Source organism: Pavona decussata, unplaced genomic scaffold (genome assembly GCF_977016875.1).
Source record: "Pavona decussata unplaced genomic scaffold, jaPavDecu1.1 SCAFFOLD_145, whole genome shotgun sequence".
Lineage (NCBI taxonomy): Eukaryota > Metazoa > Cnidaria > Anthozoa > Scleractinia > Agariciidae > Pavona > Pavona decussata.
In genome coordinates this window covers 515,490-537,575 of record NW_028145558.1, presented here as the reverse complement: position 1 = coordinate 537,575, position 22,086 = coordinate 515,490, and the positions used below count along the sequence as shown (strand labels likewise).

The window sequence follows — 22,086 nt, the reverse complement described above, 5'->3', positions numbered from 1 at the left end:
TGAGCCGCGTAAATATAACACTACCCTAGATTTTGCCTATCACCTGTTTGCCCAGACTTTGACTTCAATGATTAGAGACAACGAGGAGTATTAGTATCGAGAGCACAAGGAAGGACAGTGTATTTAATTGTCGGAATCGTCAAAAAGTTGAATTTAATAACATATAACTTCAAACTGGGCTCGAAATTACGTTGCGTCGTTGCAACACAAGTTGCCCAAAACATTAATGCGTAGTGTAACATGCCCTGAAATGAACTTGTCTCACAATGATTTTGCTCCGGTCGCCATTGTACGAAGTAGAACCGACTTCTACTTTTCGCAACTGTTGTGGCAGCAACAAAAGTTGCGAATCATGCTCATTTACGGGGATGTTACACTAGGCAAAAATTCGTGCGACTTGTGTCCCATCAATACTGGAGGGAAGTCGCAAAACAAATTGCCCAGTGTAACAGCGCCTTTGGCCGCATTCAGCCGTAAAAGAATCTTGCCAATTAGTCGCTTTATTTTCACGTTTTTTGCTGTTTTCTAAAAAATAACCCTATAAAAGCCAACAGCATTTGTGTACTACTTGTTCTAGTGGCAGAACGAACTTAATACTGACCTTCTTTGCTTCATTGTTTTTGTTTCGCGCGGTTCGCACTCGCAGTGGACTGAAACTGAATTAAGCTACAAGTCACGTGACTTGGACTTTGCTGTGTCGCCATGTTTGCATGAAAGTTTCATATTTTGCTGAATCACGTAAACTTGAACGCTATCGAATCTTCATTGTAAGCCAGGATTAAGTTTGTGATTAACGCCTTTCAGTTATTTACTTTAAGGACAAAATGTAAGTACTGATATATTTTTACTTTTTTACATCTCTTATTTGCCAGTTCTTTCGGTTCTCTCATCATTAATATTACTTTTGTATATGTAGCATGTATTTCTGTTGTTTTGTTTAGGTAATTCGAACTCACATCATGTAGTTTGGTAATGGCACGAAACAGTCAGTGTTACCTCGTTACAGATCATGTGACCATTCTCTAAGGAGCAGTCTCTTTTTTGACTTGGTCATATTCACACTGGAACACAAAGGATCGATCGGCTCTTGAGAATACCTCGTTGTTCTAGGCATATAGAGTGAATAAGGGCTATTGTTTTAGGCGCTTTTCGAAACGTTGATCGATGAGTTACTGCATAAATATTCCTTGTTACCGCTCAGGTTGTAAATGTACCTATCTTTATTAATTTCCCTTCAGAATTGCCTTGTTTATTTGATTTGACAATTCGGTAGTTTTTTATTATTATTATTATTATTATTATTATTATTATTATTATTATTATTATTATTATTATTATTATTATTATTATTATTATTATTATTAAGGACTCCTTCAATTTCAGTCGAACCTTCACGTATCGAGGTTTTGAAATACAAGAGCTATTTATAATAATAATAATAATAATAATAATAATAATAATAATAATAACAATAATAGTAATAATAATAATAATAATAATAATAGCAATAATAATAATAATAATAATTGCAATAACATTTACACTTCACAAGCAAGTGCTCCAAGAACTATTTCCTCACTTGGGGCTCTTTTCACTCTGCCAAACGTTCTGATTTAACGGTATTTTGCGATTAACCGCAACCAACTTGAAAACAAAAACCCGTTCCATTCAATAGTTTTGCGCATCAACCGAAATAACAGAGTAAAATTATGTCGGAGGATCTGGACCCGAGTAGAAATGGACGAAAGGAACGGCAATTTGCAGTTGTTGCAATTTTCCGAAACATTAGAACAACCTCGTGAGGTATATCCAAAATTCCGACGAAATTTTATTCTGGAAAATTTCTGTTCCATTCCATTCCTCACCCGGAATTTTCGGATTTTTTTGATGGAATGGAAAGCGCCCCAGGCAACTGTTGTAGATTATTGTTTTAAGGAATTTTCAATTTGAAGTACTTTTTAAAGAAGCTCTTTCAACAATACCTTGTTAAGGTAAAAATATTTTCTTTCTCTAAGATCGAACAAATTGCTTAAGCACTTCTTTGCACTTCTTGTAGTTGAATCATAATTTAAGGTAGTCAGGTTTTTTTGAGATTACATCTATGATTATATTTATCAATTCGGATGCATCTACGGGTTACGTTTGCTCTCGCTCCTGCGCATCAGTTCGTGGTTTGATCTTGTACCTCTAGAGACTGATTGCTCAATCCCAATTGCCAATTTGAAGCTTTAGAATTGCACGGTTCATGTCAATGATGCCTGTCCTATCATTGCATAGCTTTCAACAAGAGGCATTTAAAAGTATTGCGCACTTAAACGAGCCAAACCAAATTTTGTCGAAATGCCCTATATGGCACTAAAAACACCATCGTTAAACACACAAAATAAGAGATCCTACTCAAAATGAACATTTCAGCACAGGGCGGACGGGTTTGTCCTAAAACTCATTCCGTGAAACATAGTTATGTAGTGTACAAGAACTGAGCTAAACCATTGCAATTCGATTATTCAGGATAGAGATAGAGCACTCGCCGTATCAGTCTAATTATCACACAACATTCAATCATTTCGCCATCATTTTTTGCTTTGGACGAAAACGTTTTTATCGGTCTCCCAACTGGCCGGTTTCAAACCAATGGTATCTTTTATCTTTTCAATCTTTTGTTTTAATTCTTCACCGTATCTCTGCATAGTATTGTCCACTTCCACTGAATCCCCCTTGAATGATTTTGGACATTCTCTGTAATGAAAAACCCGGCCTACTTCCCATCCCACGTTGTCAACGAAGTATTTGTTTTTCAGCGGGTTCTTAATGTAATGCACTCCTTGCTCAAAAACTCTTTGTGGATCAACCACGCATTTAGGGCGAGTCTCATCTGCTTTTTGTTTGCGAGTAAAAACGTTTTGAGTTACTGGCCACGAAGATTCAACTTCACCTCCGGATAGGGGAAATTTTGCACTTTTAAAGCAATGACCACAATGCTCTTCTCTATGAATGCTATGAAGCAAAGAAATCATGCTTTCATGCTGAAGTGGAACAATGAATTCATCTAAGTCGTTGAAAGCCAAAAATTTAAAGTCGTTCATTCTTCGGAACAAACATTCCTCTATAGCAAAAAGTTGCCCATAATAATGAACATCTTCTTCTCTGATATACGGGGGTAATTTCCACGGAAGAACCTGTGCCAATCCTTTGTCTACGTAATAATTTAAAACCTTCCTCACGTTGTCAGAGGTCTCAAAGTCGTAAAACGTAAAGTGCGATGCTCCTTACATTTGCGAAAGTTCCAAAAATTTGATGAACGAGATGGCTGATATATTACCATGTAAGGGAGGAACACAGATTCCGTATTCTGTTCTAAACGTACCCACAGCTCTTTGCTGTCTCTTGGTATTCCCAACTGGTAAGACAACAACGTTGCTTCGTTTTTTTGGGGACAGTTTTATCGAAATTTCCACAAAACATGGCGTTGTGGTCAACTCGTCCTGGAGAGCACAAGAAACAACGAAGAGGCCATAGCGAAATCTGCTGTACTTTTTGTTAATTTCGTAATATGTCGAAGTGACACTCGTTGAGGTATTTGCATCCGATCCGCTATGGAAACGACAAGACAGAGGCGGACGATTTTGTCGGCGCCAAGTCATTAGTAAAATCCGAATGTAGTTACGTTCTTCGCGATCATCAAACCAGGCTGAATAAAGGAGGGTGCCTCTCTCGACCTCAATGAAGAATGGCGTTTTTGCAGTACTTAGACAAGACGGTCTTCCGCTGTCTGTATCACTTCCCCTCTTTATCATCAACGCTCTCATAATGTAGCGCTGGAATTCTGGCCGGTGATATGACAAAATAAATGCCACGGCATAGAGAATAAATATCGCAATCACCAGGTTTCGTTTGCACAGCATCATGAAACAATGGGGCCGATTTCGACTAAGAAGAAATAATAACCTGTTCCAGTCATATTTTAACGCGCAAATTAACATGTAAATTTGATCAAATTGTGTCTCATTTGACAATAAAAATTTCCCATGAGTACGCTGTCATAGTTTTGCAAACTAAACTCGTTAACGTAAAACCTTCTTCTTTGAACCCGAAAACAAGACTTCAGCTAAAAACTCCAGCTTTAACGTTAAAAGCTGGTTCATAAAAAATTGCCTGTCTACGGCCACCTTTGCCCACAAAAAATTTTGATCCGATTATTAGTGTATTTGTTACTCATTTTCTTGCGAACTGCACTTCATAAATGTTTCGTATTGATACAAAATTTCAAGGCGTTGTATTTCCAAGGTGCTGTTTATTTTTGAGTCGTCAAATATGGCTTGGTATTGTCGTGAGGGGGTCCAAAATAAATTTCACGTGTCTTTGAAGAGCCAAAAGGAGATAGAATTGTTAGGGAAAGCAAGCATTTCCCAAGAAACGTGGAGCCATTCGAAATTAAGCATGATTTCTTGCCGAAAAGGACACAAGGTTGTTTTAATTTTCAAAGATTGTGGTTTGTGATGCGTTTTCCTTAATGTGGTTATAAGTTATCAGAAAGAAAACGGTTGAGATGAGTTTACTATCATCAAAAGACATTGCCTTCTAGACCCAAAAAATTGCTCAGCAACTGACACGGTAAACTAATTAAACAATTGCTTCAATTAGATATATACCACATTTTTAATTAATGCTGTTCGCTTCTGAATACAACAAGAACAACAACAACAACAACTTTATTTAATATATTTATATCTTTTACAGGAATACACAGCCCGCATATAGCAGAGCTTATCGAGGCGGGCTGTGTAACTTAATAATTATTACAAACATGAATTAAATTAAAATAAATTAGTAAATATAGATATAAGTAAGTAGATAAGTACACGCATTCGTTCTTTTAAGGACGGTGCCTACTATTGTTACTGCGCATACGTTCTGCGCATCTCGAGATACTCGTGTTTCCTATGGGTGGTGCCTTCTAATACAGGAATATTTTTGTGCGGTTTAAAACTATACGGAGAAAGCAGAACTTGCCAAATGCTTTTGGTATCTCAAAAGAAAATTGGGGGTAACCATGCATTTTTCAGAGATAATTAAGCTTCAATTTAGGAAAAAATCCCATACATTGCTTTATATTTTGGCGTTTTTTGGAGATATTATTGCTTAATTATCTCTGAAAGAAGCGTGGTTACCCCCAATTTTCTTTTTGGATTCCAATAGGCCTTGCTAAGATCTGCTTTTCCCAAATAGTCATAAGCCGCACAAAAATACTGCAGTATTAGTAGGCACCGTCCTTAAGCAACTAGATTAGACAAAATTAAATAAATAGGTCGAATACACATAATGACACATACATATATATACGCATATACAGTCATTTCAACTAACGTTGTCGGTTCAAAGCATGAAGCTAAAAGACACGACCGAAAGTTTACGTGGGATTTTTATGAATAAATTCATCAAATCAGTCATGCCTGGAGAAAACAATAGGTTGTAATTAGCAGTACAATGACCTGCACGTGCAGGGATGATTTTGATGAAATTATTCATAAAAAATAATCCCACAAAACATTGCGGTCTTGTCTTTTAGCTTGATTTTAATCCGACAACGTTAATTGAAATAGCTGTATAATAAAAGGGGTCCGGAAAACAAGAACAAGAAGAAAAGCGAATATTAAGTTTAATTAACAATAGTTAGTGATTTTAAAGATTAAAGACGACACATCAACATAATCATCCTCATCATCAAGCACCGCAAGTAATTATTGATGAATTTTGTACTTAAAACGTTATCTCTTCCTAAGAACAACGCGAAATGCCGAAAGAAACAGAAGAAAGAAACTAGGTAGAGAAGCCTTTCGTTTTTAGTTCAAGGAAAATGCTTTAAGTTTCAGCGCCATATCTTGACAATAAAGTGCTTATGAAGGCTGTTTTATCAAGTAAATAAGCCCAAGGGAAACGTATCTTTCGGGTTCAATTATCCCAGGCTCATGTAGAATTTTTAATGCGAATTGACTTCTTATCGTGTTTTTGGTATCTTTATTGTGAAATTAGCATTCTAATTGCCAAAGAAGTGCTTTTGAATATCTTGGAATGGAAAACGCTGGAGACGTGAACATTAGTGTACTAAACGAATATATGGTTTTATCAACAGAGTTGATAAGGTTAGTTTACCAAAGCAAAGAGATTCGAGTGCTAACTTGTCTAGCGTTAGCCCTTCGTCAAAGCAAAGCCCTTCGACATGGGCCAGGTTCGCTCTAACGAAGGGCTAACACTCTTTAGTATAAATCTACTAGTGTTCTATCACGAATGCCATTCTCTGATTGGCTACCCTACTCGCTTTCTATTCTGTAATAGATAGTGAGTGGCGGTTTTCAACAAAATGGCGGCCGCTTCGTCGCGTTTTCGAAGTGTCTGCGATGAGGAAATAGATAATTTACTTGTTTAGTTTTGAACAACTAGTAGATTCATACTAAAACAATTAGATTATTCGCTCTCGATTTCTATGCGTGATAGTTGATTCGGGCTTCGCCCTCATCCACTATCACGCGATAGAAATCTCGAGCTCATAATCTAATTGTTAAATCGAAACATCAGAGAAATATGAGCTATTCGCGATTGGCACCTCAACTATAACAATAATAAGCACTTTACGCAACGACGACGGGAGACTGTCACCACGGTGTTCGCGCCAAAATTAGGTCATGCGCATGCGTAATCGTGAACGCCTTCATGCGTGAAGGCCGTCGTGCTCCCGTCCACGACTTCAGTTCGCCTGTTTTCACGTCGACTAGTGAACGTTGATCAACTGGTGTTTTAAAAGGTGAGTATATAGGTCGAAGTATGTTATTTTCGATTAATTTAGCGCTCCATCGACATTCCTTTTCATCTTTTTTTGAAGCTGATGGATTTGCAGCCTATTTTGACCGGGTTGAGCTATATTTTTCTTCATTTTGTTTACACTACTCAGAAAGCACGCGGGCGGACTCTTCGAAGATTCTCCGAAGGTCTTCAAACGTAAGTTAAACGATTTTAAACCCATGAAACGTTCGTATTTTTTCCTATAATTAAGCTTAGTGAAGGTGAAAGCTGTTGTATATTCGGTGTTTGTTTTATAAGGCTACACGTTTAATGCTTTCTTGCAATTGTTTGGAAGCTAAACTTGATCAACCTTGTGATTTAAATTATCTCCATAGAAAATAGTGCAGCAGCAGCAGCTGAACCAGAAGTACAGCTGGTAGCAGCCACAAATTCAACGAAGAAGAAAAGGTGAGCCTTATTTCATCTTGTCACAACTAGTGTAACTGTAAATGTACTGATAAACATTGCGTTTTACACCAGCATCGTGTATCTATTTTCAGTAGATTATTCAGATTATTTGATTTACATATACATCCAGTGTGTTTTGTGCCAAACACACATAAAGCCTGTTTTTACGAGCAGGTTCGCGGCTAAAATAATACGTGGCTTATTTATCCACGGACTATTTTCTCTCTTATAAAGGGCCCTATAGTTTGATTGCATCCCGGCTTATTCAGTTTGTGTAATCAGGTGGTGAAACGTAATTTGTGAAAAACGTAATTTTTGAGCATAAAGCAAGAACAAGTTGGTCTTAACAGTGCGCATAGTAGGGAGTGTTCATTATTTACGGGGAGGGGGGCTGGCTAATGGGAAAGCGTAACGTTGAAAACTTTTTGGACCCCCCTCAACGATGAAGGAAAACTTTTTTCGCCTCCCCCATCATGAAAGTAAAAACTTTTCTGAACCCCCCCCCCCCCCCCCAAGAAGATGATCATTCACCTAGTGAGAGTAAACTTCACTTCCCCCCCTCCCATTTGCCAGCCCCCGCCCCCCATAATGATGAACACTCCCTTAGGGGATTTGCTGAGTAGGTGTGAAGAAGAAAATTGCTTGTATATATGGTGATTAAAAATTATAGTGAGAGCACCCCACCTCCTCTCCCTCCCAGGGCTCATAACCGTGATTTTAGCCAGTATAAGGGTATATGGACAACGCTCTCCAATGCTGAGGTTTATAAAAACTAAATACCTTCCAATTTACTGTTTTACTTTTCATTCAGGGCATCGCCTATGACTTGGACGCCCGAAAAGGACGAAGCCCTCTGTAAGCAAATCATTCTAATGGAACCGTTTAGATTTCGACCAAGGACAAAAGAGAGTGGAAACGCATGGTCGCAAGTTGCTGATGACTTAAAACAAATCAAGTCTCTTAACATGAATGTTGACCAGAGAGCTGTTCGAGAGCGTTACAAGATGCTTAAGTCCCACTTCCTTCAAAAGATGAGAGAGGAGGAAAATGGTTCCGGTATAGCGCCTCCCGAGCTGACCCCAGTTGAAGCAGCATTGGAGGAGATCATCGAGAAAGAAAAGGAGTTTGAGAAGAAGCACACCACTGAAGACTCGGATAAAAAGGAAAAGGTTGAGAAAGACAGGAAAACAGCCGAAGAGATGCGCCAGGAATCTCTAGAAACTTTCGCAGAAACCAAAAAGAGAAAGGCTTTAAATGGCGAAGAAGAGGAAACAGAAGGAGCGAAGTTTAAAAAACACCGGCTTTCAGGTACAGATACGCTTGCGTATCCCAAAGATAAATCAGATCAAGAGTTGGTAGTAAAGAAGAAGGAGTTGGAAATGCAGAAACAAATGCAAGAAGAACAACTAAATGAGCAAAGAAACATGAGGCAACAACAGGCCGGCATGATAGAGGCTTTCAGCAGTATGCAGCAGTCCATGCAGAGGCAACTGCAACAGCAAACGGAGCTGCAACAACAGCAGCAACAACAAAACAACCAGTTTATGATGATGATGATGCAGATGATGCAAAACATGAAAAACAGTTAGAAAATTGAATTAACTGGTTTTTTACTGACTGACAATGTTTTCGTCAGTAAAATGTTGTGTTAGAGCAAGGCAGTTGTTTCTCTATAGGTTTTATAAATTTGAGAAAAGTTTTGCAATTATACTTAGTTGAAAGTTGGTGGACACCCTTTCCTTTTATCAACGTCATTTGTAACACTAAAGCAAAAGTTCAATGTTTCTTTAATAGTTGTTTCCTCTCTTTATTATAACATTTTTAGCAATAAATGTCTGATGCTGACATGAAGTATATTGCCTTGGTTATTACAACAGCATCCCCTGGGGTACTCCCCTTTATAAGCTTTCAAGGTATGTCCCCCAAATTAGTTTAGCCAGAGTGAACCGCTCCACACGCGAATCTCCCTTCTCTAACGGAGCGGTTACTCAGGCTAAACTAATTTGGGGGACATACCTATGGCTAAAATGAGATGTAGTTGATTACAACGTGTTCAAGGTCTGAAGGTAGACATATGGTCAGAATTTGGTTTTTGCTAGCTAGCTAGCCTGAAACATGGTATGAATTTCGTCGGGAAATTCATCTATTTTGGCTTGAAATGGGTAAGGGTTTAAAGAAATGGCCAATTAATTTTAAATTGTAAGCAGCAACAGGACTAACTAAACGCAACAACTGTTAAACACAGCTCAAAGTTTTTATCCAATACTCGATTTCACTGGAAATACGCTTCCAACGTAGGTGGATCCAAGCCAAAATACGACGATGTTACGGACTGGTAAAGACATGTGCGGGCATTCGTCAGCAGGGCACACACCATGTACATTTTGCCAACTGCACTTAAACGAATATTCAAGTTCTTCTTGAAATCCATAAAAGCGAAGTAATTTATAATGTCTCCGAAAACCCACTCTACTGATGTTCTAACACTGCTCATTGCACTGTTGTATTCATTCTGTAGAGGGGTAATCCTGGCACCTTTGAATGGTCCTAGAAGGTGTATATTTAAGGGGTAAGCCGGATCCGCATATACACATAAGGGTTGACCAACAGGGGAAAATGAGTGGCGTTGCAATTCGCCAAGTAAAGCAGACTCTACTAACATACCACTGTCATGTCGTCTCCCTTCAACTGGACCATACAGGTTAGCTATCAATCCATTTGGGGCGGCAACGGACTGAAATTTTATGGCGTGGACCCTCTTGTGTCCGTTGTACAGAACTCTTTGGTTTTTCCCAGGCCTAGAAACTGGCCTAACCGTTCCATCGATAAAACCCCAACAGTTTTGAAGCGGAGCTCCTTTAGCATGAATTACATCGGCATAATTCTGAAGATTGGCCTGAGAAAGCCATGGCTGGTTAAAACTTCGTAAACGGTGGTTTTGTGTTTGATAAATGAAGTTCATCATTTGGTTCGATATCATGCAAATTTGTGGCACGGGTCTTGCAAATCTTGGCAGCATATCCGAATATCTACATGGGTATGCAAATCGTTTAAGAAAAATACAAAGAGCTTCAATTCCGTCCACAACAACACGATTATAGCATCTTATTTCATCTGGAACATGCATCACTTCAGCAAGACGGTAAACGTCGTTCTTGAGGAATCTGAATTCCGACTTGCATTCATCGTCCGTTAGCAGATCAAGGTCAAACTGGTCGTAACTCCAATACGGTAGATCAAGGTTGTTTGACTTGTTTAAATCGTACAAAAGCAAAAATTCTTCATCGTTTATCAACTTATCACTCTGAGCAAAAAGCAAGATATCTCTAACTTCTCTTAGAGGAGGCATACCGTATATCAAGAGCAGGAATACAGGTTGTTAAATCATTAGTCGATCAAATATAAACACAAGACAAGTCAAGGCGGGCCTCGTCGCCGATAAACTCGACATTTTCCCGCCGAAATGAGTGATTTGCATTTCGCGCCAAAACCAAGCATCCATCGTTGCGTAACGCAACTCGACAGTCGACGGACTGAGTTTGTCGACCTAGTCACTTTCTGTCGCGAACCCCGTCGTGAAGCCATCCCGTCGTCGTTGCGTAAAGTCTCTAATTTCAAATAGTAAATCTTCTGGATGGATACAAATATGAGCTATTCGCGATTGGCACCTCAACTATAGCAATAATTGAAATAAGTATAAATCTACAAACGTTCTATCACGAATACTGTTCTCTTATTGGTTACGATACTCACTATCTATTCTGTTGTAGATAGTGAGTAGAGTGAGTAGCTTGAAACTGTGCGATCGTCAACAAAATGGCGGTCACTTCTTCGCGTTTTAGAAGTGTGTGTGAAGAGCATTAAGATAATTTATTAGTCGAGGCAATTCCAGAAAAAACAAAAATTGCAACCAAACACGGAATGAAGATTTTTCACGGTAAGAAAAGGAGTTAAAACAAGAGTTAAATAAATATATTCTTCATTTACACTTTTAAAGTCGGCAATTTTATAATTTTGAAAACATCCAAAGTTGCGTTTCACTGACACATTTTTTTGTAAATAAATTTTAGAATGGTTCGCAAGCCAACAGAAATTCACCGTCCCTACTTAAGAGCAGTCAGAAGAAGAGCTAAATAAATGTTTGCAAGTTTTTTATGCATCTGTAACGCAAAAAAATGGAAGGGAATTCGAAGTTTCTTCCTTGCGAGCGATTCGCGGTGCGATTGACCGGTATTTAAAGCAGCCGCCTCACAACAAGCTCTGATCAATTATCGGTGATTTTACATTTGCAAAGGCCAACCAAACGCTGAACGCTATTTGCAAAAACATGATGAAAGAAGGGAAAGTAGGTCCTGTGGTGATAAAAACCCAATAACCAGCGAACAAATGCAAGAATTGTTCACAAGCGGTCAGCTTGACGACGCCAACACAAAAGATCACTCGCAACTACTGCGAACGGCTTGGTTCTACTTGACCCTTCACTTTGGAAAAATAGGACGAGAAAATCAACCAAAACTTACCAAAGAGATGCTGGTTCTGCAGACTACTCCCCAAGGAAGACGCTATTATGAATTCCGAAGGAATACTCCGATGTCCACCAAAACTTACAAAGGGGGACTCAACGATTCAACAGACGAATCCGATGGAAAGATGCTTGAAGTAATCAATTCCAGTCGCTGCCCAGTAAAAACAATTGAGAATTTCATTAAGCATCTCAATCCCAAATTGGACTGCCTGTTCCAACGACCGAGGAAACTGAGAATGTAACCCTGTGATATTGTAATTCACCAGTCGTTGAATCCACACTCGCCAATATGATGAAAACTATGAGTAAGGCAGCTGGAATCACTCCACATCTTACCAACGACTGTGTGAGAGCTACGGCAGTAACCGTGTTATCAGATAGCAATGTGGAGGCAAGACACATCGAGGCAGTGACAGGTCACAAATCGGACAGCTTGATTGAATCGTAGAACGCAAAGGCATCCTTCCTCCAGAAGGAGGACATGTCGAATATTTTGAGTTTAGCTTCGTCTCCGGAGAAGAGCCATCACGCCAGCCACTAGCTATTCAGAATCGCTCCAATGTTTAGCTCCAAATTCAGAACGAGAATAACCCATCCAGCTCTTCTTCTGCCGTTGCATCCCAAGTTTATCACCAGTCAAACGCCCATCTTCCACAGTCGTTCAGCTTCCATGGTTGCACGGTGTCCATTGTAAACAACAACTTTTTCGCTAAACTGTGTTCAACTTTCCATAAATTTCTACTCATTTACGTTTTCTAGATTAAAAAGGTGGTTTCCAAAGGGAACGTTTACGTCAGTATATGCTTGATTGTCATTTTACAACAAAAAACTCGGCTCCTCGTTTCAGTTTCGAGAGAATGACAGTTTATAAAATCTTGAATGAAATGCAAAGGCGCACACACAGAAGCCAATGCAATGTGGCGCAGTTGTCACTGCACCATCACCATGATGTCACTGCGCATGGTGTGACCTATTTATATCACATTTCAATAAAAACGTGAACCTGTCTTGTTGTTAAGCTTTGAACGACTAGCAGACTTATTATAAAGGAAATAAATTGAGATGTAAAGAATCGACCATAAGAGGACACAGAAAAGATCTGAGCCCCAAATAGGATAGTAGACTTATACTAAAACAATTAGATTATTCGCTCTCAATTTATATGCGTGATAGTTGATTCGGGCTTCGTTCTCATCAACTATCATCTCATAGAAATTTCGAGCAAATAATCTAATTGTTAAATATTAAATCTTCTAAATGGATACAAATATGAGTTCTTCGCGATTTTAAACTACAGTAATTCGAATAATTTCAAACAGTAAATCTACTGTATGGATAGAATTATGAGTTCTTCCTGATTGCACCTTACTAACAATAACAATAATTTCAAACAGTAATTATACTGAATGGGTTCTCCGTGATTGCAAATCATAATAACGGTGACGAATGCTTCCAGCAACAAATATGTTTGAATTTGGCAGGATTAATTAGCGAATATTAACATGCATGTACACTTACCTTGAATTTTGAAGATCCAAGCAATGTTTTTTGAACGAAGGCGAGGCAACGGGCGAAGCAGCGCGCGCATAAAAGTTATGATGACACCGCAAGGCACACGCATGTTCAAAATCATCCATCTTGACTAACAAAAATTGTTCAAATCAAGATCTAGCTGCCATTATTATCAGGCAAACGCAGGGATATCATCAGTAATAGTGTTGTTGCTCGCCTGGAGGCTCCCAGCAATTGCTACTGAATTAACTGATTAAAAAATCAGCGAAAAAGTGAATATTCGACAAGCTAAAAACAACAAAATATAAAATAATCAAAAAGGCATCATTGATAAAAGAGCAATATAAACACTTGTTTAAAAAGGGAAGTCTTGAGTGTAATTTTAAAAACGAACCTGAGGGAGACATTTGTTATTTCATGAGAGAGTTCAATCCAAAGCCTTGGGGAAAGATCTATGATGTCGTAAAAATATCGAAGCTCTTATGTGGAGAAATTTTGGACACGCAGGCGCAATGCGTGGGGATTAAGATTGCGTAACACAATAATCGATGCTTGTTTTCGGTAAAGACTTTGTATGAACTAAAATATAAAAGCGACTCTTACCTTCAGATCCATTAAAAATTACATAAAGTTGCATCTCCTCCAGTAATTATGTTAAGTTGCCTTAGTATTGCTGTAAAAATTAGGACGCTGAAATATATACCGATCACGGTTTTTGGGGAAAAGCAAGTCGTCTCAGAACGAAAGAATGGTCGACATGTTGTCTGTAACTTCGCCGAAGCAAGGTCGTTTTTCGTCCAATTTCCAGGGACAGTTGGAGACGAATTTAAAAAGTTGCATATGTTTTGCCCTCTCTGATCGATGCTTTTCGAGCCACAATTAACAAAAATCCTCTGAAATAAAAACCTGCCACGGTTTTGGGACATATTTTCGCTTCAATTTCGGTGACTTGCACTGGTCAAGCGTGTCCGGAATCGCGACTATCGAGCGAAACAAAGTTTTACCTCGCAGCTCTTCTCTTCACCTGTGTTGGCCATGTTTGTTTTTTAAATAGCTTAGTAGCCTCTTGTTTTGTTTCCCAGGCTCTTATTTTTTAAAACCGAGTTAGACTGGGACTATAAATTTAGCGCAAAATGAGAAATGGAATAGACCTTTTTCATAAATGGCGGCCGATTTATTATTCTTTTCAATATATGTTAATTAGCCCTACTAACCTCATTTCAGAGCAAAAATTCTTTTGAATTTTGCACATGCTGACGAGGCTAGTAAGGCTAATTTTCAAGAAAACAAAAGAATAATTTATCGGCCGCCATTTATGAAAAAGGTCTGTGGAGAATATGAAAACAGCTAGCGTGACAACAATTCTTCTAGTGATGTAAATTTTTTTGCTCAAGTCAATATGTCGGACATTTCCCCTTCTCAGAATACATTGATCTCTTGATTAATGGAGGAATTCCTTCGAACAAACTGAATTATCTTAAGGAAAAGGCTGTTTCAGGCGATCAGGTCTCGTACGAACTCGCAATTCGAAACAGTCAAACAGAGTTCTTATCGGCTGGTCACGCATCGAGAGTCAAGCAAACCAGATTACAAAACGGCCTTCTCGACTCGTGATAATCCTCTCCACTTTAAAATATCGGCTTTCTTCAATTTTTTCCGCATTCGCTTTCGCTCCGGTCTAAAATCGTCTGTAGAAAGGTTGCCCAGCGCTCTAAAAGAAGCATCACAATGCTACCCTCGAGTTCTTTTGGCCGCCGTATCGAAATCAATATTTGGCCTGACGTCAAGAGATTCAGCCAATCGCGGGCAAGACTTCACGTTCTTTGATTGGCAGGAAAAGAAAGCTTCAAAAATTAACACCGCCCCTTCGTGTCCACTATTTCTCCACATGAGTGTTTCTCTGAAATCACAGTATCAAATATTATCCAGATGCAATGAACAGATTCATCACGATGGCTAAAAATGGAGGATAGATGAACTCACCGATTCGATTATCGGGGTGTGCCTACATCTTCCTTCACAGGGCTAACATCACTTTGCACTGATTCATGATTTTCCTTTCCGTTTTCCTCTAGTCAAATCACAAAAGTCTTTACCAAGAAGTACGCTTTTTATTTAGCTAAAACTATCAAATACTATAAGGTTTCAATGTTGAGTAAGCATATAAATAAACACCATGATGGAGCTTGCTAAAGTGCAAGTTTTGTACAACCCCTCAGTTTTCAGTTTCGCGGATTTATCCGGTTTGGCCAATCTCGTACCCAGAGTCTTCTGGCTCTTTGGCCAGCGGTTGGTCGCCAGGAGAGACTCTGGGGTGCTGGAATTTTATTACCGCAGGATTTCTGCGGTAAAATAATGCAGGCCGTTACGGAGCATCCAATCCAAAAAATTAAATAAAATTCCATTTCCCCAGAGTCTCTCCTGGCGACCAACCGCTGGCCAAAGAGCCTGAGAACTCTCAGTACGAGATTGCTGTTTCGCGGACTTTGCACGCGCCCGCAGTATGCAAATACCCTGTCTGACCGGGTTCCTTTTTTTTTCTGAGTACAGGCCAAGTATAGTAAATCAAGGGATGAATCTGCTTTCAGGAACACCTACAATCCCGCGATTAATTATTCTGGAAAAAGGTATTTAATTCAATCCTGGATTTTACTGCTAAGCCTGGAGGTTAGGGGAGGAAGGATGCTCAAAGTGTCCGCGTCAACTATTTAAAACGTTTTGTAATAGGAATAACTGATTGGTCATGTATCTTCATGTTTCAATGGCAAGATGCTTTTGTCAGCCCGTAAAACCCAAATTTTGTTTTTTGTAAACTATTATGTGATATTGTAAGTATATTCTCGTAACTTTTACATTTTAACGCCATTCCGTTTCTTATTTATTTGCGTTGATAAATTTTAAACCACGTTGGACGGTTTTCTGTGAAATTAAGAAATCCAAGATGGCGACTGTGAAGAGCAAAAGACGTGATTCTCACGTGATGTGAGTTCATTTATCCACTTTGCGGAATCTCACAGGAAACAGTTTCGGACATAATATGCCCCCCCCCCCCCCTCCCCCATAAAAATTTCACTAGCAAAGGAAAGAAAATATTTTACAAATAGGAAAACCATGGAATTAAAAGTCATTAACTAAAAAACAATTGTTCCACGAGAGCGTGTTGGATATAAGATGATAGATAAAAAATGTTTTATTAAAACAATCGAGACATATTTCTTCATATTGCTAATTTTTCTTTTCAAGAACAACCAGAAGACAATTTAAAGGGGAAGTATCATGGGGATTTTGAACTTTTATCGTGAAAATGGTGCGACAACACATTCACTTCGTTACAAAATAATTCTAGAACATCAAGAAAATAAATCACCTGAATTCTTGAAAGGAACAACTCATGACCTGTCTGGTATATTTGGAAACGAAAATGCGAGAACTTAAAAACAGTTTGGCCTAACGTTTATCAAGTTGCAGTCCATTCTAACCCAGTCCATCTGTGGCCAGACACACTCATCAATAGTCTAGTACACTAGGGTGATAATTTACATCAAATGTGAGCAATACTTTTAGGTTTCTGTTTATAATTAAATGTTTTGGAGTTTTTGATATAACACCAAATTCCCGTTATGCGTCCCCTTTAATGGTCTCTATTTCTCAGGCATAGTATAATGGCTCGGTTTACTATCGCCGCTAAGCCAGTCAAATCCCTAGAATGGCATTATACAAAGATCCAGTTTTTAATAATTATAATGATACTTTGACAATTAAAATAAGGCCCATATCACAGAAAACAAAAACGTATACACTGCTTCTCATATTTTAAAGCTAATTCTACTTACACAGTAAAAGAAAATTGCAACCTCAATTATCATACGAATAATCCTTAAAAAACGAAAATCTTTTCATTTGTTCGTAGATTCGCGCCTTCTGTTCCTTAGTCCATTCCACGAAATCACGTGTTATCGAAGGGACGGGGTCCACGGTGGCCGCGCAGTCCTGGATATAGTCCGTCGAGCACGTAATTTCTAGGAACGCGCATATTTTTCTGAGGGTTTCCGCTGGCTGTTTCACTATTTCAATGCTCGGTATGTCGATCACTTGTCCAGGGAAAGCCAACCTGGCCTTGTTGCTTCCTTCGGCAAAGACAAAGTATTGCTTTGTTTTATCGTCGATTATTTCTGGGGCATCTACCTGTTGAGACAATCAGAGATCAACCAAAAAACTTATAAAATTAAAGACAATAAGGTCATCTTTATTTAACGAGGGTGACCCTATTGGGGGCGACTGCGGGCGTTGGTTTGATTTTGAAGTGCTTTAAATATATTTGATGGAGCGCACACTTCGCAATCCGTCAGAAGGAGGTTGAACATCTCAACAAGTTAATAAGTTTCAGAATGTAACACTTACTTTAAAGGGACACTGTCACCTGGTGCACATGCACATTAGATACCATTTATTAGCTAATTTGCATATCACACTTCATCCGCAAGTCTCGCGCTGAGAAGCGCATCCTTTGAAAAATCTAAACAAACCTTGTCGAGTCGAAGTGTTTGCCAGTCAATTATAGACCTAATGTCATATTAGAACACTCATTTTCTTGCTACCATGGAAAATTTACTGATGGACTTGTCCAGGGAAAGCCAAACGTCAACGAATATCTTCGAAGTCGAAGAATCATTTAATTGTTTATTTCGGTATCCGGTCGTGTGAAAAATTATCTTAGCTGTTTCTACGTTTCACAATTCAAATATTAGCGAATCGCCTGAACTGCAGTGTAGCAAAAAGACTTTGTAGCGAAACTACCGGTAAGCTTTATTTCTGCTTTCAATCATATATTTTGCGTTTATTATAATTTCGTTTCTACAACTTCTCTGTTATCTAAATTTAGGATCTAAACCCATGTCATAACAAGAACGCTTGCTTGACCCGTAGAAAACATGGTTCTAATAGAGGTTTTCCTTGTCGAGGAGATAATCGACTGTGTACCGAAGCTTGTCTTCGTCTGAGCTCCAAACCAAGCAGCTATGACGCGAAGTTCGAATCGTTTACGAAGATTCCCTCCGGACGAAGCTTTCGCCAGGTTGAGAAAATGCGATTTTTCCAAATATATATAATGGAGATTTGTTCTCCAGTGGTTTTGGTTGATTTCTCTCATTATATTGGTCAACGCAGGCGATTTCTTCCTCCCGGCGCCTTCACGTTTCCCACCTCTTTTTTTTCATGTTCCGTTGGAGACGTGATCCATACTGTTTTTAACCAAAGATGATAAAATAATACCATACGATGAGCAAAAGCATACTCAGAAAGAGGTTTCCAGTAAAAGATTGAAAATCCAATAGAACGCTGGGAAGATTGAAGCGGATTTCTAGATGTATTCGACGGGTACTTTTGATTTCGGGTTGAATGGACGTTTTTTCAAAAGTGACAAAACTAGTGTCCAGGTCAGCGCGGTCACAAAGGTGACTGTGTCCCTTTAAACTTAACACTTATCGTCAACTAACCCGTAACAAGAAAGTGAAAATCAGACCGTGTAAGCCTCAAATCCGGGTCATTTGCTTCAATTCATCCGTACGGAAAAACTACAGCAACGATGCCTAGTTGCTTCTCCTCACCTGAAAATACGGACACTTCAGCGTGTACAAGCTCTCCCCACCCCTCCCCACCCCCTCAATTCCACGAAAACCCAGGAGGAATTTTAAGCTCCCTCCTGGACACATGGGCTTAAAGGAAACTTCCACTGTTGAATTAAATTAACGTTAAACTGTTGAAAATACAATCTAATTTTTATGTTGTTGGAAATCATGGAAATAATATTTCTGTGTGGGACAAAACAGGATTTGATTATCGCTCGCGGATTTCATGACGTAATACGGTTGCTGAATTGTTCCACACAAAAGAACCTCTGTTCACTGACAATAGCGGCAACCGTATGACGTCACAAAATAAAAAATGGCGGCGCGCGGGAAATTTAAAAGCGAAAATAGACGATAATCGTTTTTGATGTTTAGCACACTCGAATGTTATTTCTACTTTTCAAACTAAAATTTACATTTAAGACATTTCCAACAATTTAACGTCAAAGTGTGTTGTCAGAGTGGAGGTTCCCTTTAACATTGTATTGTGCCCAGACTTTTGTCCATCATTGCCCTTTTAAGTTTACTTTAACAAAAAAATTCGTTCGTTTTCGTAATACCTTTACTTCATGGTCTCCTTCCCGCGCTTTTATTTTGCTGTGTTGAAGCGTCATGGTAGCGATGTTGTCAAATGGATTTCTTACGACGTGAATAAACTTGACTTTGGCACCGGATTCCTTCTCCAAACGTCGCACAGCGTCTGTCACATCACCTTTCATCATCGCTGCCGCAGTAAAGGCACCCGACTTGTCACCGATTACCTATTGATTAATAAATAAGATTTCAGTAAATTAAAGCAAATTAAAAAAGTGTTTGTAGTGCGTCATTCAAGCCCATCATCGTCATCATTATGATAAACATCAGAATCTCGTCTTGGTGCAAGGGAATCATCCTCATGATCATGATCATCATTATCATCATCATCATCATCATCATCATCATCATCATTATCATCATCATCATCATCATTATCATCATCATCATCATTATCATCATCATCATCATCATCATTATCATCATCACCATCATCATCATCATCATCATCATTATCATCATTATCATCATCACCATCATCATCATCATCATCATCATCATCATCATCATCATTATCATCATCACCATCATCATCATCATCATCATCATCATCATCATCATCATCATCATCATCATCATCATCATCATTATCATCACCACCATCATCATCACCATTCCCCAAAAATTTTGTTCCTTTTTCTTAAAACGGTTGTGATCGGTTTTCAAAGTCGACAGAATTCGAAACCACAGCTGAAGTAAATTCTTTACACTCTTATCTGACACTCGGAACATTTCGTTGCTCGAAACAAGCGCTCTGTTTTTCGCCAATGGTCTTATTTCTAAGCAATGGCGCTAAACCGGAGGAACAGCCTTAAAGGGAACTGTGTTCCTGTTTTGGTCATTTGGCACAGCTTGTCCTGTTAATTAAAACAACCGTGCCCCCTAAGTCATTAGGAACACTTTAGACCATCAGTTCCAATATTGCTACTGCAAGTACAGCCTTTTTTACCATTCCCGTTGTTGACAATACTTGGATGTTGTTGGGAGGACGGGCTCGACGGAAAAGCGATGAACAATTTCTAGTTATAAAATGTGTTACATAAAATATATCGAAGATAGTGACTTGATATTCTGAGTAACTGTAAGTTTGTCCCCATTGTTCCCGTTAAACCCAGTATACCCGCTCAATCTGAGCATTTCTTTTCACGGGAATCCATTCACCGTGGTTAAAAGTGTCTGGACATGACGGGGATGGCGGATTTGACGGGAAAGCGGGGAACAACTTCCAGTTTAACTGCATGTTATCTTAATATAATTTAGTTATTATTTATAATATACTGTTAGATACTTACGGTTATAAAATATGTTATATTAAATAGATTAAAAGTATATCAATAATAGTGAATTTATATTCTGAGTAACTGTAAGTTTGTCCCCGTCGTTCCCGGTAAACCCAGTATACCCGCTCAATCTGAGCTTTTTTTTTTCACAGGAATCCATTCTCCGTGGTTAAAAGTGTCTGGACATGACGGGGATGGCGGATTTGACGGGAAAGCGGGGAACAACTTCCAGTTCAGTGGTATGCCATTTCAATTTAATCTTATTATCATGTTTGGTATTGGAATGCTACACAATTCTCCAGGGCACTTATTGCATGTTGTTGATGACACTATTGAAATCAACTAACAGATTCCTTTCTGCATATGAGTGCTATTTTTGAAATCCTGAATGTAGAATTAACAACATGCCTATGGAAAACTATGCGAGGGCTTCGGCTTCTTGACAAACACATTCTTGTCAAAGGAATGCTGCACATCTTTTCATGTATTACATAACCATGTTGACTCTCCTTTAAGTCAACAAAAAGATTTCTATCAGCGCAATTTTCGGCAAACCCGGTATGTACTATCACGTTTCTTGAAAGTATGAAAGAGTCTGTTTTCCTTTTGTGGTCAAAAGAATGCTACACCTCTTTTCATGTATTACATAACCATGCATTGTCACAGTACAAGATATTCGGTCCAAAAGAAAAAACTTTAAAGGAACAACAAGCCTTCGCTGAAACAAAAATTTCCCAAGTATTTGGGCATAAATATCGGTTGCAAAACGACGCTGTCATCAGTTCAACACTAGCAGCCATGGCGAGCGGACCTGCGAAGCAGCTCAACAGTAAGGTACGTTGGACTTCTTTGCCGCTTCTTGCAGCTTAGTTTTTTCCCTTGCAGCTAAATTCTAACCAAGATATATTATTTCCACAGAAAATAAGAAGTGCTTTAATCAGTACCATTTTGACAACCGTGAAAGGATGCTCCTTGATCAGCACGAAAATTTCATTCAGTACCGGAGAACGCGAATCGCTTGAGAAGACTTGGAAAGAAATTACAAAGAAGCGAGACGAGTGTGACCAGGCACTGAAGAAAGTACAGGGGATGGCATTTTTTTTCTCGGCCATCGGTTCGAAAGAAGTGAGACCCCGACAAAAAGATCAAGCGAATAATTCACAACAAGGTCCCGTTGAAGAAAAAACCTACCACCCCGCCATTAGTTATTGGCTCGCACTCAAATCAGTGAACGGCATGCAAGTTTCTACAGTCCCCATACACAAGGCTTTGCTGGAAATCGGAGTGGAAGCTGACCCCA

At 38.9% G+C, this 22,086-nt stretch overlaps 3 protein-coding genes and 2 pseudogenes across 6 annotated transcripts in view; 2 read left to right on the top strand and 3 right to left on the bottom strand.

The window, feature by feature from the left end:
- The window catches only part of LOC146466314 (uncharacterized), a 119,292-nt gene that overhangs the window by 87,456 nt on the left and 9,750 nt on the right, over positions 1 to 22,086 (bottom strand). Inside the window, exons 5-6 of one of the 3 annotated variants that reach the window (XR_014868034.1) lie at positions 19,473 to 19,673; positions 16,605 to 17,470 (exon numbers count right to left, since the gene is read on the bottom strand). Coding sequence is in view for 2 of the 3 variants with exons in the window: in XM_085127453.1 (XP_084983579.1) it covers positions 17,141 to 17,470; positions 19,473 to 19,673 (531 nt within the window). In the remaining variant the exon portion in view is untranslated. Of the gene's footprint in view, positions 1 to 16,452; positions 17,471 to 19,472; positions 19,674 to 22,086 lie in introns of those variants that run through there. The other 2 variants (XM_085127453.1, XM_085127454.1) reach the window with 2 other exon arrangements.
- LOC146466319 (beta-1,4-galactosyltransferase galt-1-like) lies at positions 2,574 to 3,905 on the bottom strand (annotated as a pseudogene).
- Positions 6,628 to 9,099, top strand: LOC146466318 (uncharacterized). Of its 2 annotated transcripts, none has more exons than XM_085127514.1 (2): positions 6,628 to 6,996; positions 8,060 to 9,099. In XM_085127514.1, the coding sequence occupies exons 1-2, from the start codon at positions 6,884 to 6,886 to the stop codon at positions 8,835 to 8,837; spliced, it is 891 nt and encodes a 296-aa protein (XP_084983640.1). In that variant the 5' UTR covers positions 6,628 to 6,883; the 3' UTR covers positions 8,838 to 9,099. The 2 variants fall into 2 exon arrangements, with proteins under 2 accessions (XP_084983640.1, XP_084983641.1); XM_085127515.1 differs by lacking the exon at positions 6,628 to 6,996 and adding an exon at positions 7,183 to 7,248.
- On the bottom strand, positions 9,512 to 10,597 carry LOC146466317 (uncharacterized). Its single transcript, XM_085127476.1, has one exon. The coding sequence runs from the start codon at positions 10,595 to 10,597 to the stop codon at positions 9,521 to 9,523; it is 1,077 nt and encodes a 358-aa protein (XP_084983602.1). The 3' UTR covers positions 9,512 to 9,520.
- On the top strand, positions 11,170 to 12,532 carry LOC146466316 (uncharacterized; annotated as a pseudogene).